The sequence below is a fragment of the Gekko japonicus genome, unplaced genomic scaffold, assembly GCF_001447785.1.
Source record: "Gekko japonicus isolate JY-2015 unplaced genomic scaffold, Gekko_japonicus_V1.1 scaffold415, whole genome shotgun sequence".
NCBI lineage: Eukaryota > Metazoa > Chordata > Lepidosauria > Squamata > Gekkonidae > Gekko > Gekko japonicus.
In genome coordinates this window covers 642,984-662,688 of record NW_015173136.1, presented here as the reverse complement: position 1 = coordinate 662,688, position 19,705 = coordinate 642,984, and the positions used below count along the sequence as shown (strand labels likewise).

Genomic DNA, 19,705 nt, shown 5'->3' with positions numbered 1-19,705 from the left:
GCGATACCCGCGTGGGGGACCCGCGATACCCGCGGGGGGCAGTCTCTCTCTTCCCCCCGTTCTCTCTCTTCCCCCGTTCTCTCTCTCAGTCTCTCTGTCTCTCTCTCTCTGTCTCTCTCTCCCCCCCCCGTTCTCTCTCCCCCCCCATTCTCTCTCTCCGAGGGGGCCAGTTCAGTATTAGATATATAGATGGGGACCATTAACTATAATGGTTCCAATAGGGTATAATGGGGTTCAAAATATTCGACAATCCTGAATATTTCCCAAATCTGAATACCATACCAGTATTGGGATTAAGGAATATTGGGAAATAACAATATTTTTCAGATTCAATACACCCAAACCCAAAAAATACCAATATTTTTTGTACACCCATAATTCCTACAGATCCTAAGGTTATGCCTCCTATGGTCTTCTGAAATCCATTCTGCTCCAGTGAAGTGGAGAGAACAAGTAGACAACAATAAACAGATTGGTGGGCTCCATGGTGCCTATGAGCACTGCACATCGTGGATCCTCTAGCCAACAGATTCCCCAAACATAGCCCATAGTCTCCCCTTTGCTCTTAGCTTTCAGACAACATTTCTCACTTACACCAGCAATGTGATTAGAAGAAAGCAGAAGACATATCAAGTTGCAGGGATGTAACACACTGTTATAGAAGATCATGCAGCCATCCAATATATGAAGAAATATAATACTTTATCATAAATATGTAACTACAAATAACATAGTTTATATAACTATAAATGTAACATAAATAGGCATTTTTCTTTAACAGCTACAAATAAAACACTTTTATATTTGTAAATGTTACAGTATTATACCAAAAATACAAATGATATACCAAAAATACAAAAGATTTCAAGTTCTTAGTAAAATAGTCTCCAATCTCACCACCTTAAAACAACCCATCACTTTTCAGAAGACATAGAAACATTTATGCATATCTTTACAAAAGTTAGTATGAAAACAATGAGATACAAAACAAAACAGAATATAATCAGAATGAAGTTTTCTTGAGCAACTGGTCACTTCTTAAAAAAAACCTACCTTAATATTTATCAGGTAGAGGTATTTATGCTTCCACATGAAAAGATTTTCTGTACACATTTAATGTGTGCATTATTTACATCTCTACCCTTATATGTACTACTTATTTTGCTCATGTTTATTTTCTGTGTTTGTTTATTTTGTATACCTACAGACTTGTACTCTAGTGGTCTACTCAGATAAATGCAGAAGGCATTCCTCTGGTGGAAGGTTCTGCATGTAACTGAGGAGAGTGGTAGGATATCTCTTCTCTCCTTATATATAAAAGAGTTTTGGTGCCTCTCTTGCATATGCTCCCACAGCCTTTGGCTCCCGCACCTGCCACTCTGAAGGATCCCCTGCTGCAATGGCTGGCCCCCTTGCCTCTGTCTCACCGGTGGCTGGGGGGTGAGCAGGCCCACTGGGAGACATGGGGAAGAGGCGCAAGAGGCCAGAGACATTCAGAAACACCACGGCCGAGGCGGGGGTGGCGTGGTGGCTGCCGCTGCAGCAAGAGACCGTCCCTCCACCGGCAGCCCTGTCATCGTCTTCTGGCTCAGCCGAAGCAGCTGTGACACTGCTCTGCACTGCGACCCGCCGCCACCACCAACACCACCAAACACACCACGAAGCCTCCCTGATGCAGGCCCGCCACCACGCCAAACCCCTCCTCCTGTCTGACCCTGGCAGTGGGAGCTGGGACGCTGGCAGAGGTGCTCTACCCACCGCTGGGCCTGGGGGATGAGGCCGCCGCCGCCGCCCCTTCTTTCCGCGATGAAGGAGCTGGCAGGCAGCGGCCCAGCTACAGCTCATTTCATTTGTCTCTGCAATGAGCCTTCTTCCCAGTAACCTATATAACCATCTCTGGCATTCTTAAAGCAGCGGCTGGACAACCACTTGTTGGGAAGAATATTTTGAAAATACATTTGCACCCATCTCTATTACAATTTATACTGCATTTGTACCCATCTGTACTGCAATTACCATTTCACAAGGGTTCAGCCATATTCTAAAATTAGGAAGTAAAAGAGTGAATTCATTTTGATTACAATTTCTTTTGTTACAGTAACCAGATAGAGGAATTCCTCTTCTCTCATTTAAATAGGGCCCTCCACTGCCAATTATGCAATATTGAGCATGTCTATAAAGCACCTACATGAGCTATTGTTCCCTGGCATTTTAAAATTGTGAATGTTCTGGTGAAGAACCCAGTTTAAACAAGATGTGAAACATGTGCTTCTTGCTCAGTCATCAAGTTTAAATCAGCGAATGGATGCAGTGTCACCAGGGGTGGGGGGGATCGATGAAGTATCACTTGTTTTACCTCAAGTGAGGAGACAGACCTGCAATCTGAAAAATATCAACACCTCATAACGTAAACTAAGCTGTCAATGTGAAATGAACTCTTACCAGCTCAGCCCTGCATGTTAGGGAATCAGCACCTTTGTTTTCCAGAGTTGTAGCTAAGATCATCACCATGGTAACCACGTCATCAATTGGGGTCCATTCCAGTAGAGGTAAAGGTCACAATCAGCCATATTAGGCACAGCCTCTGATTCAGTGCATTTTCCAGAAGAAAGGCTCAACAGAACCAATTCCCATCTGCTTTATAAAATGGACTGCCTGACAAAAATTGCTTCAAAGTGTTCACCCTCTGAAAAACAAAACAAAAAGGTGAAACATGAATAGATTGTAAATTGCTTTCACAAATTACTATATAAAATGCAGACTGTGCAAGCAGGTTTCTACTGTCTCCCACAATAAATACTGGTAATCCTACTCTTTCTCATGTACCTGGGAGCAGCAGAGTAGTAAAAAAATAAAGTTTTAAAGTATACCAAGCCCTTTCCTTCCTATATTAACTGTATAGTTACTAGGTGAGAACTTATGGAGAAGGCCACTGTGAACTGGTGACATATCTGAGAAAAGAGGGTGCAAGAAGATGTCCATGGTGAAAAACAGGAGAGAATGCATAGCCATTTACGGGGACCCTCTAAGTCAACCTGTACTCTACTCTAGGTCCTCATGCAAGGGAACTGCTTAAAATGGAATGGATTCTCTTACTGAAATAATTGCTCCCCACCGAAATTAGCCTCTAAAATACTGGGCAGCCAATTCATTGCACAGCTGCCAAATTCTGAGTTGTATGGAATTTAAAATTCCAGCCAAACACTGGCAGCAGGATGCATACATGTTTCAGTATCACGGGGATTTCTGGTTATTTATCATGAGAACAGTGGCTTGATGTCATAGTGTACTTACAAAAATAGTTAATCCAGACCTGACAGTGATAGAGATTTCTCTGGAATGAAACAAAAGATTCCCTAAAAAGCCGAATATATGCTTTGTAACTCAGAATGCTGTTTGCATATAACCCAACCTTATTTATCTGAATCCCTAGGCAGCCTTCAAAACATTTCAGATAAAAGTTCAAAACAACTGGGCAATATTTACATGAGCTACATGGGAAGTCAGATAGCCAAGGCAGATTTTATTTTTTCCTTCTGGCAGCAAAACACATTCAGTTTTAAAAAGTGACAGACTGAAGTTAGGATCTCATTAGAAAAAACATTTTCCAAAGTATTGTCTGTAATCCTACTTTGACATTTTACTGTCTTTTTGTTATTGTTTAAAAAAGGGAGAAAAATCAAGAACTGTAAGACATTTAAGATAACGGCCTAATGTGCAATTAAAAGCAACTTGTTCTGTGGAACGCCAATAATTTAGAATAAGCCGATAAACATTAAAATTCACTAAGAGCCAATACTGATTCTCTTGGAAATCATATTTCTTCTTTACTTAGATCTGAGCTTCCAAGCGGACAACACTGAGAATGTTCACTTAAAGGCCAGCTGGCTAGTAAAGAAAAATTATCTGCTATTGTTTTGTCAGAACGAGGTTCATGCAGAGTGCAAAAACCAGAGAAGGAAGAAAATCGATACATTTTCCTGAAGATTTACTGTTGAAAAAAGGAAGTGTGATGCAGTCTGGATATTTCTGGATGTCATACTGGTTGATTTCAAGTACAGTTTACTGGTAGCATCCCATTAATCTCTGCACACAGTAATGATCTTCAGGATACCATGAAAGCTACAAGCCCAGAAAAATAAGACAGGACAAGACTAACATCCTCATCCTAAAAATTATGCATTGCTACAGGCACACAGAGCAGCGTATCTGATTTAGCTACCCTAGTATCTTGCATGAGGCAAGCCAGGCAAACTCATTTGTCAGGATGACAATCCCATTCGACCATGCTACCACCAAAAATTAAGGCAGCTTATACCATAGTGGCTCTCTCTACAGTGAGCGAGAACACAAATGCCATGTGACTGGCTTTTATACTAGACCAATTTTTCAAGTACTGGTGGTAAGCCAGGAGTAACTGTCCATTTGCAAACAAACGTCTGGTGGTCAGTATCTCCTACAGCAAGCCAGAGGGGATGAGAAAGTGACCTCCCTGAGTTCCCTGTCTTGACCTCATCCCTGCAGGCTAAAACTGCTAAGCTAGTGACCCCAAAGAGTCCTGGCCCTTGACATCTGACCAGTAAGCTAGAATTACTGATTGGTGAGCTCACAAAAGCAGAAATATGCACAAACTAAAGTTACTGGGCCAGTGACCTTCCAGTGGCCTCTCCCATGACATTTTATCAGCAAGTTAAAGAGTCCTGAGTCATTCAGCTCCAAGAGAGAGTCCACAACATCAATATAGGCAGTCAGAGGAAGGGACTGAGTCATGTCATGCAAGCCTGTGCCTTGACATCAGAACCGTCAGCTAGCAACGCTGAAGTAAAGACCCCAGACTGCATCATCTGCCACTAAATAGTATACAAGCAGAATGCTATATACCAAGACAGTCATATACCAACTGCCCCTAATGTAAAAGACTTTGCATGTGATTATGAGCAAGCCAAATTGCTGAACAGGTGTGGCCAGTGCAAAGGGGAGAGGAGTGCAGAACAGAGCACCTTCGGGGATAACACACACAGAGGCAGAGACGGTCTCTTGCTTTCCTTCATACCAATGTCCGTTCCACATCCACATCCTTCTTCTGTCATACCAACCAACAGGTCGGGTTAGAATGGATAAAAGGAAGTACTTCTTCACACAAAGAGTGATTAACACTTGGAATTCACTGCCACAGGAGGTGGTGGCGGCTACAAGCATGGACGGCTTCAAAAGGGAATTAGATAGGCATATGGAGCAGAGGTCCACCAGTGGCTATTAGCCACAAGGTATAGATAGGGACTCTGGGGCAAGTGATGCTTGGGGGGGTCAACAGTGGGAGGGCTTCTAATGTCCTGGCCCCACTGGTGGACCTCCTGATGGCACTGTTATTTCTGGCCACTGTGTGATACAGAGTGTTGGACTGGATGGGCCTTTGGCCTGATCCAACACTGGCATCTCTTATGTTCTTATGAAAGAATCCATCAAAGAAACCCTAGGTAAAGAGATGTTGCTTGAGCAATGAGACGCTTTATGGAAGTTCCAAGTCATCCTACCGGTAAATGAAGCAGCAACAGCACCTGAACTGAGAGAATTATTTAAGTCAGCTATTCCATGGGGCAGCCATGCCAGTCTGTTGCAGCTAAATAGAACAGAAACCCAGAGGCACCTTAAAGACCAACGAAGTTCATTCCAACCTAAGCTTTGTAAGTCAGAGCTCACTCCACCAGATGCATGGTGTACATTCTACTGTACATAACTGCTAAAAGGCAGCATTTAATACAACTAACTCTACTATCTAGTTCAAGTGTTTCCTGCCTTAGGGTGGAGAACCATTTGATAAAAACAATAGGTATTCTAGAGAACTCTCCGTACACTGTTAATAATTAAATAACCTAAGCAGGAAACTTGGAAGATGTCTGATAATGGATATTTAGATTAGAGGTTATGAAGTGATCAATATGATTGGCTCAAGACTTGCGCATTCAAAGCAGATTCAGGCGGGAAGCCATGTTGGTTTGAAGCAGCCGAACAAAGTTTGAGTCCAGTGACACCTTTAAGACCAACAAAGTTTTATTCAAGGTCTAAGCTTTCATGTGAATGCACAAGTGTGCATGAACACAAAAGCTTATACCCAGAATAAAACTTTGTTGGACTTAAAGGTGCCACTGGACTCAAACTTTGTTCTGCGTTCAAAGTAGATGAGCGACGCACATAGTAAACCACAAATACATAAATTCTTGCCTTTGTATTTCATCTTCAGGCAATGTCTCCTTTCCCACAGCATTACACTCATTAGCTACTAATTAACAGCACCTAACAACTGTGACAGTAAAGATGTAATGCATACGATGCAACCAAAGTTAAAAAAAAACCTCAAAGAGGAGCACACGAAGCTGCCTAATACTCACTCCAGGTTGGGAAATACCTGGAGATTTTGGGCGTGGAACCTGAGGAGGGGAGGGGAGGGGCTCCAATGGGCTATAAGGCCAAAGAGTCCACCTTCCAAAGTGGCCATTTCCTCCAGGGGAACTGATCTCTGTCACCTGGAGATCAGTTGTAATCCCAGGAGGTCTCCAGCCACCACCTGGAGGTTGGCAACCCTACCTTTGGTCCATTAAGCCCAGGCTCTGCGTGGACTTTCTGCTTGGCAGCAGCTTTCCAAACACAGCTACCCTCTACATTCGAGGTACCAGGGATTAAATTTAGGATCTTCTGCTTGCACATCATGATCTAATACCCATTTTAAAAGAGCTATTTGCAGTGTAATCCTCCTAAACACACTCTTCTGTGTAGGGATTTTTTTTTGAAGTCAACAGGACTGAAATGTTTAGGAGGGCACTGTTACTCTATTTACAGACCATCATTAAACTGTGCACTAAATTGGAAAGGGGAATGGTAGCATGGTGCCCAGAAAATTCCCCGCCAGACTATTGCACTGTTAAGTCAGAATTATCTGGAATCAGGGCATTATTTCTCTGCAGATAATTATTTTTCCCTAAGGTAATGATTAATGCTTTTGCAAGAAGCCCAAGAGACCTCATAACAATGATTTTGCAAGTACAGGCAAAATACTCCTCCTTGAAAGGACATCCTGTTGTGTAGAGCAAACCTTCCAACACAAACCTATGTAACTATGTGGGGAGAGTATAATAAGAGGGAAAACAGTGTTCTGTTTCTACAAGCTTATACTGTTGTTCTACTTGGTATATCAGCCATTTTACCCATCAGGAAGGGGGAAATGAAGAGCTGACTGTTCTGCTTTTATAATTACACAATGAAAGAGGATTCAAACGCCTTTGCCTCCACCCAAAAGTGATTTGTATTTCCTTACAAAAGTTCCTTACAGGATCTTTTCTATGGAAAAAAAGACTTTCTACTTGCAGCACTCCTGAGACCACAGTCCAAAGCTTACGCCATTTTGTTTTAAGGCAACAAAGCAAAGTCATTACAAAAAGACAATTCTAAGGGTTTAATCAACTTGGATCAAATGGAGGAGTTCCAAAGATAGAAGCACCTTCACTTGCACAGCATGGCTTTCTTGTCTTCCCCCACCTGCTGTAGTCTGAAATGCCCCTGAAATGCTGCTCCTGATAGATATGGGACCTGCAGGAATGGGATTTGGAGGGAATTTGGAGCTGCAATGGGAAGGGAGGGAAGCAACAAACTGTCTCTGCTCCATTGCCTTCAGCATCCTGTTTTGAAGAGCCTGTGCATGCTTCCTTCAGCTGAATAAATGTGTATATGCAAACATGAATTGACTCCTTTTAGCAGAATGTACAGGTTTTAAGCTAAAGCTGCAGTGGTTTTCCAAAATCTACAACATACTAAAAGACTTTATGGACTGGCTGAGCCATAGCTCTCCAACATATGCACAAGGGTATTTAGAAACACACACTCGTCATTCACACATTTCACATCTGTAATGGGAAACAACACTGAAACACCAGTATACCCATGACGATCCCAGTTGCCAGGAAAGTCAGTACTTAAAGGCCATAAAGTTTACACCCTTTAGACAGGAAAATCCTTAGCACTAGGAACAAAACAACAACCATATAATACTGGAGAGGGATATTAATGCATATTGTTGAATGTATTACAGTAGACCCTCAGTGTTCATGAGAGATACATTCATAGGATCACTACTGTGACAGAACAGGCCTGCTCTGGCCTGCAGACCCTGTTCCACCCTGCCCTCCAAGGTATTCCCAACAACTGGAGAGGCTTTTCTCTCTCTCCAGTAACTCATCGCTGCCACCATCTGACCTTTGCATGAACTGCCTGCTGGGAGGGTCAGGACTCCTGGCTTCCCTTTCAAGTTCTGAGGCCTTGCCTCTGTGTCTCTCGCTGCCCAGCACCTGGTCACTATGGGGACAGTTTACTGCCTTGTGCGACCCCTAGAAAAATAGCCGATTGCCAACTGCCTGCCTTCCCCCTGGCATCCTTTTAAAACAGTGTATCCAAGATGGTAGAGTTCTATGTGGTACAGAGAACCACTACCAGCATCAAAAGTTGTTAAGTCTTTATTAAAGGAAAAAAGTTTACAAACATACTTTTAGCACAGCACCAGGCTGAGAAAGGGATTCAAAAGAAATGGGTAACACACAGTTCCTCTGTCCCTCTCTCTATACATGCCCTATCAGATGTTAAAATATATCACAGGCTCCTTAGCTTAGGAAGATCCAGATCTCTACAGGGTTCCCATTACTTTGAAGCTTCCTTCAGCTGTCCAGGCCAACAAATGGCTAATACCCACCTCCTCCATACCTCAGTTTAGAGTTCTATCTGCTCTGATGGACTCAACACAAAAGAGCCTTTCCTCCTTGCTCCCCTAAGCTTTATCACCTCTCCTTTCCCCACCCACTGACCAGGTCAGGCCAGATCAGAGAAGCTTTTCCTGAAGTCTCCAGAATTTCCTTCCTGAAGTCTCTCTAGTATTTAACACTTCCAAATCTCTGTTTCCTGCTTGAAGGGGGGGAGAGCTTGACCATCCCACTGTCTAGACTTATTAGCAGTTGTATGAAGGTGGGTTAAGGTAAGTTTGGAAAGCAATTGAACTGACTTCCCCCCTTCCTGCCTGTTCTCTGCCCGGGGGGGTGGGACTTTTAAAACTCAGAGTGAAGGTTTTGCTCATTTCAAACCTCCTAAGAAAAAAAATGCAAATAGTGAAATTTGAGAATACTGGCAGGGGAGGATTGGAAGATCATGACGGCCTGGAAAAGGATCAAGTCATGCAACTGCCCATTAACAAGAATGGGCCTGGGTGAGTTGCGCAGCAGAGGCTGCAATTGCAAAACCCAAATGATTTGTGTAGCAGCAACTGTTGGATGATTCACATGTTGACAGCTGCTGGAAAAGATATTTGGGCCCAGTGGCCACAGTGACCCCGCAAGTCATCCAGGCTGGGCACAGCAGCATAGGCCATACAAGTCATCTGGTGGTAGTTCTCAAGGTGATCATAAGAACATAAGAACATAAGAGATGCCAATGTTGGATCAGGCCAAAGGCCCATCCAGTCCAACACTCTGTGTCACTCAGTGGCCAGAAATACCAGGTGCCATCAGAAGGTCCACCAGTGGGGCCAGGACATTACAAGCCCTCCCACTGTTGGTTCCCCCAAGCACCAAGAAGACAGAGCATCACTTGCCCCAGAGCCCCTATCTATACCTTGTGGCTAATAGCCACTGATGGACCTCTGCTCCATATGCAGAGGTCATGATCATGAGGAGGCAGGAGGTGGAATCAGTACATTTGTGCCTGCTCTTTTTCTCTGCATGTTAACAATGCACTTATATAACAATGGTTTTGTGCCACAGACTGTGAAATTGAAAGTCATGAACCAAAGAATGGCAAGGGTCTACTGTATTTTCTTTATTTGTTTTTCTTTCATTTATACCTTTTCCCCCAACTGGGACCCAAAATGCTCACCTCTTCTCCATTTTATCCTCAAAACAACCCTATGAGGTAGGCGAGGCTGAGAGTATGGTCACCCAGCAAGTTTCCATGACACAGCAGGGATCTAGGTCTCCCAGATCCCAGTTCAACTGTCTAACTATACACTCCCTGGTTTTCAAACTGTGAGGAAAGGCTTCCCTGAAGAGGGATTATGTTGATCAGGAAATCACAGTTACCCCCTTCTGGACTGATTTACATTTCTTTCTCAGTGGTGTAATAGAGGCAGGAAGCACAGCAGAAAGTATACCGATGGTGTCAGTAACTAACATCTCCACTTCCTTAAACTGCCAGCCTTCGGACTCCAGGAAGATGGTGTAAGATCATGTGGACCTGCTCCCACCTTTACCTTTACACGAGTAAACAATCAGTGCTTGTATAACGTATACTTAGGTTTTGATAAGTGCTTTACTGCTCCTACAACTTGCCACAGCCACAGATTAATTTTTCAGAGTTTCTCTTCAAAATATTATTTGTTATCTGAAATCTGAGACAAAAGCAAGCCCTCTTGACTCATCATATCCTAAATCTTCCCTCTTATGCAAACTCTCACGGATGTAGTTCAATTTTTCATATCAGTTATGCCTTCCCAAAATATCCCCAGATGAATATTTTCAAAAATCCATCACACAGTTTCTACTCATGCATAGCAACAGCATTGTACAGATGGCTATCACAAACACTGGAAGGAGTACTCATAAAGCCCACTGAATACAGGGAGATTGGAAACTTTTAGCAAATAATTGTTTTTCCATATTCATGAAAACTCCCACACTAAGCCAAGGCATCCATAGCCTTTACAAAGCTGAAATAAAAAGGTACCAGAGTTACAGTAGATCTGCTGCCTGGAACAATATCATGTACCTCCTTAGGTCATAAGTCAAGGCACTGATGATTCTATTCTATTCTATTCTAGCCTATTCTAGTATTCAGCCACATACTGCAATTTGCATGGACAACGGCAACCCAAAAGGGAGGGGCTGTGGCTCAGTGGTAGAGCATCTACTTGGCATGCAGAAGGTCCCAGGTTCAATCCCCGGAATCTCCAGTTAAACAATCTGGCAGCAGGCAATGTGAAAGACCTCCGCCTGAAACCTTGGAAAGCTGCTGCCAGTCTGAGTAGATGATACAAGGGTCTGATTCAGTATAAGGCATTTCCATGTGTTCATTTTAATGCTCAAGATATAAATACAAAATCTCTTTGTTATCAATAACTGTGCAATCCTTCTAAATCCACTGAAGTTAGTGGCTTAGAAGGGCGTAACTCTATTTAAGATTGTACTGTAAGATCTGAGTACCTTTCTACAGGAATATGCAACTTACCAGAGATATAGGAATGCTCCCACAGCAATTCATCTGCCTACTTTATCAAGTCAAATTACCATGAGAGAAGTTGAATTAAGGATGAAATTCTTTGTTTTTTAATAACACTATGCAAAACTATACTGTTATCACCATTACTGCCATATCATTTTAAATTTCTCAGTGCTTTCAAGTATCCTGTTCACTCTCAATTTGTGGCCCACACTGCACAACACTCTGCCAATCTCAAGGGGCTGGTAGAAACAATAATATCACAATAGCTATGGAAATGCAAACTGCTGCTTGTCCTATCACATCCATGGCAGATTAATACGGAAAGGTAAACTGATGATCTCCTATTAAAAACAAAACATTCTCATACTCGGTGGATCTGTAGACAGATCCTAAAATTAGGAGCAGCCCTCCAGCTCACTGACACATACCCAATGTGACCGTCAATGGTGAGCAAGTTGCTTAACTTGAATAGCTGCGTCCTCAAGGACAAGACTCTAAACTAATCTTTCAGCAGTGAGCACAAAGTCGATCGCTCAAGAGACAATATCTTCTTTCCATTAGGGCGAGGGAGGTCATTGATTTCACCCTTCCAACTCTCCAAGAAACGATATGAGGAAATGGATGAGAGGGAAACGGCCAGATCTGGTAACTAAGGCCATAACATCAGCTAAACTCCAGAAAGTTACAGCTGCTGCCTTGTGGAAAATATATGTTTCAGCCCAATGTACTGGGTTACAAACTGCCTGATATCTGTTTTATACAAAGAAAAGTATAAAGCTTGATGCCTTCCCAGTGAGGATAACTGAATTTCAAACCAAAGCCCTAGAAAGAGGGCAACAGAAGTGGTTTTTACAGCCCCATGAGGCCTCCAATAATAAGGGAGCTGCAGCATTATCAGTCCTTACAGCCTCTTAATAAGGCAAGTCCTGACTGGCCAGTGATAAGATATTTATACTTACTAGTGTCAATGCACTGCTGAGCAGCTGTTTGGCTCACTGCTCCACAGCCTTGCCTGTCACTCTATGAGTCCCCTGCCCTTTTCTGTATGCATTTAACTTATTTATTTATATGGATGGAAGGGAGTAAAATATTACATAATTCTGACTTGGGACTTTTGACATAGTCAGTTAGCACCAATAACCGTTCCATCCTAAACAGAGATACTCTTATAAACCCATGGACTTCAACCAATTTAGGTGGAACTCAGCCTAGGGTGGAATTTGGCCTAGGATTGCAGTATAAATCATTTGGTGTGTAGAGTCTGCCTTCTTTTCACAGAGTCACACTTCTGCTGACGAAGTATAAGTGCAAAATATGTTGTGAATTACTGGCAAAATGTGATAACCCCACAATATGCATCCGTTGCTACTGTACATAGGGTTACATGGAAAGTCAAGACATGAATTACCACTTAATGCTTGCAGCACCATTAGTGACAGAACTCTCCTTAACCATTCCTGTACCAGTAGGAGAATCCAATTCAATTTTTTTAACTAATGTCTTCATCAGTTATTTATTTTACAAAATTTATACCCTGCCTTTCTGCCTTCATAAGGGCAACTTCAACGCCAGGTCACACATCCAATTTCATTTTTAAAATCTGTAAGGAGCAGGAAGGGTTTTCCCCCTCCCATACTCCTTACCTGCCTCTCTAGTTATCCTTGTTGTTCCTTAGAGGCTCTTTATCTGCCCTCCACTCTGTTGGTCTGCATGCCTCTTTCAGTGACAAATAAAAGGGGATGGTAAATAGCATAGCATGCCCTGACCTGGAATAGTCCGATCTCATCAGAAGCTAACGACACGAAGTCAGGCAATGGTAAACCACCTCTGGAATCTCTTGCCTTGAAAATCCTATGGGGTCGCCAAAATCAGCTGTGACTTGACAGCAGCAACAAACAAAAACAGCATAGCAACCTGCTCAGTAGCAAGACTTATCACCCCTTGCAGGCCAGGAAATGGGACACTGAGCTATTATCTCTGGATTAGAACCCGCAAGAGCATCATACTAAAAATAAAAGGCTATTGTGGCTTTTATAAAAATCCCACGAGCAGTCCCTCATGCGACTCCTTTGCTTCATCTCGTCCCTGACTTGACATGGTATTTCTGCTGAGAGCCACCATCTGTGGAGGCAACTAACATTCCAGCCTTGAAATTATCATTCACAATCTAGAGTCAGGAGAAACTCTAAGGGTCCAAGCATCTAGTAGGCTGAGGCCCTTAATTCTGAAAAAAAAATTTTTTAACGAGTGCTAATTCTAAGCATATGCTAAATTCTAATTGTCTGTTGTCTAAAATGGAAATTAACAGTACAATCCTAAGAAGAGTTATATCTTTCTAAGTCCACTGGTATCTTACAAAGGGAGTTTTGACTCTCAAAAGCTAAGACCCTGGAAATCTTGTTGATATTTAAGGAGCTACTGGACTTGAATCTTGCCTAACTCTAATGGACTTAGAAGGATATAACTCTCCTCAGGACTACACAGGTTGGAAAAAACCACACTCAGTTGATTAAAGAAATGAGTGGCTATTTTAAAGTGAGTCAAGTAACAGTGGTAATGCAGGGAGGAATAGGGAACATCTGGATTGGGAGGTGGCTCTTGAGAAAGAGGCAGGAGGAGACTGATGGGTTTGTACAACAACAAAGAGTGGATACCACTGTTCATGCCGAATTCCACAGTTATATTGACCTCTGGCATGACAATAGCCACCAAAAGAAAAGAAGATGAGAAGAGACTATTGCAATAATGCCCCTCTGTGCATGCAGGTAGAGAACTGCTGGAGGGAAAGCATACAGAATTGGCTATCCATCACAGTCCATTACTGCAGCCTTAGTCATTGCCTTACTTGGAATTCTGGGGTATGGCCAGGTTTGGCTCTTCTTTCCATAAGTGGATACCCTTTATGTGCCTTCATGTATAGCAGCATAAGTCCAGCCCATTAATTCTGCCTCTTGTTATGCTGTCTCATATGCATTCCAAAAAAGGGAAGTATTAGTACATACAGGGCTGAGCCGCAGCAAACTTAAATGCTGACCTCCCACTCACCGAGCAGATTTTTTAAAAGGGGGGTTAGAAATTAACTATCATTATGAAGCACTAGAAAGCGTGAGAGGAGATGAGTGTTGAAAGGCAGAATGAAAGTTATAAATAGCGAGCCGTATTTCTGCCTTCTCTGAGTAATGGCACCCACAAGTTTACTGAAAGCACACACTATCTCTGGAGTTCTGAGCAGTTGCCCACAGAAAGAGATTCTGGCAACAGCACAGATACTAAAGGCTGCTGTGAAAAATCAGCTCTCCAGGAGAACAATCCAAGTATTTCAGAGCTACCATGATAATGACAGTTCTAATAATACTGATAACTAAAGGTATACAGTTATGATTAATGCTGTATTTTGAATAATTCTAGTGCTTTGGTAATGACTCAGAGGAATCAAGAAGGGATTGTGCCTACGGGGTAGGTAACATGAGAACAAGCACGTTCAAGCTCTCATTGAAAAAGGCAAACTTATTTTATTCCCTATGTAGTTGGCATAACCTGTAGCCCTGAACTATTCTGAGTTTGAACATCACTTGTACCTTCTTAATGAAGCTGACAGTTCATGCCTACTAACACCAAATGCTGTGGTATAACTATATGGAATGGTGTACGTGTATCCCAACACTATACACAATTGTAGTAAGATGGTACCCAAGTTTGCTCTACTATTCATGTACTCAGAAAAAGCAGGAGACCTCACACGTTACACAGGCTAGGCACACATCAATAAGCATCCGTTTTGGTTCCAACATGTAGAAATGACCAGACATGGTCATTTCCCAAGTTATTACCATCCATACCAGAAAGTTCAGTATGGGAATGGATACATCAAATACAGTGACTCATGGTCATGGACTATCCACTTGGAGGATTTTGATACGTAAATGAGGGCATACTGGAAGTCACAGACCCCAATCCCTTATGACTTTTGTCAATGCTGGTTCCATGACCTCCAGCCTAACATTTCTGGTGGACAAAGAGGATCTCTCATTCCCTTTCAACAGATGAAGAACCAGATGGATCCAACCCATTGTCTCCTATTACATCCACTTTTTCAGAAAATCTAATACCATCATTTCAGTCTTTCCTTGCAAAATGGCTGAAATCAAAGATTATCCAAAATGCCAGACAAAATTTAGCCTGGTACCCGATATAAATATTTCCTAATGAAGGAGGATCCAAAACTGCTGCGAGTTCAGCTTAATTAGTACAAGTTTGGCAGACTAAGCATCAAGCATACTCTGCCCTGAAGCCTTTAAGATTTTGTACTTTCCTCAGATTCATTAAATACGCTACAGTCTGTTCCCTCAAGATGGTCGCTACGTGTGCTGGCTGCAAAGGAATCAGTGCTGACGTCACTGGGTGAGGCATGTAGGAGGGAGGGAGGGAATCCTCTTCCCATGTCACATACTTGTTGGAGCAAAGAGGCAACTATCTGCATTCCCTCTACTCAGTTAAGGAAGTTCTGCAAGTTCTTGAGAGGCTTATTGCTAAAGAGCAGCATACATTAAAACAAAGTCTGCACAAAGGTAACTCAACTTCATATTTTGCATCGCTGATTCTGTTTCTGCTAGTCAAGAGAAGGAACAAAAGAACTATGCAAGGCACTGAAGCCCTGCCCCCTGACCACTAGAAATACTAGAGAATGCCTTTATAAATTTTGTAAAACATAGCTTGAAATCTTTAAATCTTTCACTGCCACAGAAATTTGCTTTCAAAAAAGCAAGCTCAGGTCATTGAGATTCTAATTTCCACAACCCAAACAAAATTCTGAGTTTGTCTGGTTTTCTGCATTCTCATGTCATTATAGATTATATATAGACCAGCCCAGAGCATTCTCTTCCACCAAGAGGACTATCATGAGAACAAATTATGGATAGGTTTGTTTATTTACTACATTTATATCCTGCCTTTCTCCACAATGGGGATCCAAAGTGGCTCTCCTCTTCTCCATTTTCTCCTCACAACAACCCTGTGAGGTAGGTTAGGCTGAGAGTGTTTGACTGGCCCAAGGTCACCCCATCAAAATTCCACAGCAGAGCGGGTATTTGAACCTGGGTTTCTAGCCTAACACTGTAACCACTACACCACACCGGCTCCCCTGAATGACAGTGTAGTTTAGAGATAGTGATAAGGAACAGAAACACAAGGGGAGACACAAGAAGCTTAATTTTGTGCAAACATCTTTTCCTTGTATTCCTGCATGCACAAGAGCTCTAGGGCAAGCAGAAATCTGTACTGGATCTAACGCATTATAGTTAAATCACATCAATTAACATCCTTATTAAATCGTCCACAAGATTAAATAAATCTGTCTTAAAATGCAATATTTAAATGGATAGGAATAGCAGAATAAACACAAAGTCACTGAGCTAGGAAGTTCTGCAGAAGCCTTATTTTTAAAAATTATATCATCCAGTCATTTCAATGGAATTCGGACAAGCAAAATTCTTTGTGAACTTGGCCTACACTGTACAGCATACAGTGCAGAGTTATACGTTTCTTAGTTGACTGACTTCAATGGACTTAGAAGCACGAAACTCTATGCAGGACTGCACTGTATCAGATTCCTAATAGCTTAACCACTAAAATAAAATATGATTCAGGTTACAACATGACACAAAGAGAAATAGAAATCAAGGTAGACTACACAACCAATGCTCAAAGGTGAAGTAATTTTATAAGATCTACACACTCCAAACAAATGAGCTACTTTACACACTAAAGGAGGAGAGAAAACGCCTTTATCCAACTTTCCTTCCAGACCATTAATTTGGTGATTGGCAAGCCCCTCTAAACACAATACTATTTATCTTGTTTACCCATTGTCAAAATTTGTTGGGGTCATCTTTGATACTTTGCAGGAAGGTGAAAGGATAAATCTTCAGGGGTTATTCTTTTCCCCACATGCAGAATTAGATGTGATATGGCAGCACATTTTTCCTCTCTTTCCATTACTTCCTGCTTCTCAAAACAAAGAGTCATATTTATCATACAAAATGGAGCTGCTCCACCTAGTGAAGTACTGCCAAGGCTTTAACAACAGGCCTTCACATAAATATCCCCTTGTGCCCTGTGATACATACAGCTGTATTTTTAAAACCAGTTGCCTTATAGGCTCCTCTAGGCTGGAGAGCTTCAAAATTACTTTACGGTTTAGATATTGCCTCTCGGACTCATTTATGAAGTAATGTATTATTTAAAAAAAAACAACAACTGGTAACTATGATAGTCCACCACCCCTCTGTTCTTTCCCTCATTTCCTATATGACTTTTATGTCTATTTGTTTCCCCGTCTCCTTGACGTCTACTTATCTCGTTCTGGGTAACTTCTGCCTCTGATTGCTTCTTCTCTCAGCTACTGTCTCCTCATTGCTGCTCCTGATGCACATTTCCCTGTGCTTCTGGAAAAACAAACGCCATCTTCTGTTTCTTTTCTATTCTTCTCTCACATAAAACCACTGTTTTCCATACTCCCTTTCTACTCATTATCAACCAACCTTGACTCAAGTACAGAGCAGGCCTCTATTCACCTATCATGGAATTTCCTGGATAGTCTACATTGTCCTCTCAGCCACAGATCTTCAGTGGTGTAAGAAAGAAAAACAGCTCCCCCCCCATGTGATGCTCAGTAAAGACATTAGAGAGGAGGAAAGCCAAAGTCTATTTGTAAGCACTGTTTTAAAAACTAGAACCATTTCTATGCATCATCCTATACGTTTGCATCTTTTTATTCTAGCCTAGCCTGCATATGGTCCCCCCCCAAAGAAAACAATGTTCTTAGATGAACAAGTAAAATTCCAACACTATAAAGACTGATATAAGACCAAGTTCAGTTCAGACATTATGAGCTATTACCATGATAACTTCTTTTAAAATGGTCCTTTACAATATGAAACTCCACCCCGAAAAGCACAACTGTAATTCCTTTTAGAAGCAGCCCTTTCTAAAACTTGTATGCCAAAGGGACAGTAACATGTAAGTCTTTGGTTTGGATCAAATTCTCTTATGTTCTCTTATGCTCTTTTGAGACAGATCAAATCTGTCCATCAGAAGAGCTGGTGAAAGGAAGCCAGAGAGGATCCAGCCCTCTACATTTTCTCCATAGATTCACAGGCATCAACAAATAAATAAATACATACTAGGTGGTCAAAGAAAATTTGATTTTAGGATATATTTAAATCATTGAACTGTAGTGAACGCCACAAGAAACTCTCCCCCACCACTACCACCAGTGATATCATTCTGTCTTGGTTTCTGTAGCTGCCTTCAGCATTTGAGGGCTCACTGGGCAGGCATTTACTAGTCAAAATAAATCAATCTACACTATCAATGTGTAGAAAGTATCCTTGAATCTAAAGTGCCTTTTAATGGAACCAAATCAGGGGGAGTCTGCTGAGAAGGCAGCCAACCTGGAGTTATTGCATATGAGAGATGAAGCAAAACTGAACTGGCTGAGAGAAATTCTTATATGTACAGATAAGCAACAGTAGAGGGTTGGTTTTTTTTAAAGAATGTTATGGCCAATGTGTACATTTTAAGCTTCTATACCAGATCCTCTGCACTAAAACAGGATCTCCACTGCCTTGGCTTTTAATGTATCTCAAGCAGGAATGTGGAAGATGCCAACCCTTCTCAGGAAGAGGCCCACCTATAGCTGGGTCTCCATGAATGAATAAACAGTCCTGTCCACCTTGGCATGCAGACTGTCCAGTAAATAATGAAAAGGAGTGTACCAAATGGACAAGGCATACGCATGTCAGGTAATCAGATACTGAATGAGATAGTGATCCCCAAGCCTGCTTCCAGCTCCACCCTTTGAGCAGTAGCTATACAGTTGGCTGGTGTATGAATGAGCCATGTCAGCAGCTTCCTGTGTTCCAAAGTAGGAACAGCAAAAAGGATGTTATGAGCGCTGGGAGTACCTGGGGAGCAAACACTACCTTTTTTCTTCCTGGACACCCTCATGACCACTGCAGTCAGACAGCTGTGCTCACTCCACAACCCATGTGACACTCTATCAGCGTGTGAACTGGCAGGGAGCCAGTGTGGGCTGAAGAACAGGTCTGGCCTTGAGTGATAGGAAGAAAAGGGGGAAACCACAAAGCCTGGTATAGAAATGAGCCTCAAGATTACAACTCATCATAGCTTGAAACGAGAAACTGTTAAATCCATTTGCCACATTCCGCACGTGTACAATTTGTGTACGCACAGTCACTAGTAATCCAATTTTCCTGCCTCCAAGTTAGAATACAAATGAGCTATTTTCAGACAGAAAAGCCACTCATGTTATGAAAATAGCATACCAGTAGGGCACCCGTATATTGCCCAACTGGCAACTGAAGGTCTGGAAATGTGGAGGCTCCAATGGGCTGCTTCTGCAACTTTTGATCCCTGCGAATCATATAGTGACCAC

General features: G+C 42.1%; 1 protein-coding gene across 1 annotated transcript in view; it reads right to left on the bottom strand.

Annotated features, from left to right (window-relative positions):
- FAM53B (family with sequence similarity 53 member B) overlaps window positions 1-19,705 on the bottom strand; it is a 141,085-nt gene that overhangs the window by 105,196 nt on the left and 16,184 nt on the right. The window contains 1 exon segment of the mRNA XM_015422202.1: window positions 2,443-2,686. Coding sequence (XP_015277688.1) covers window positions 2,443-2,511 — 69 coding nt within the window. The 5' untranslated portion in view covers window positions 2,512-2,686.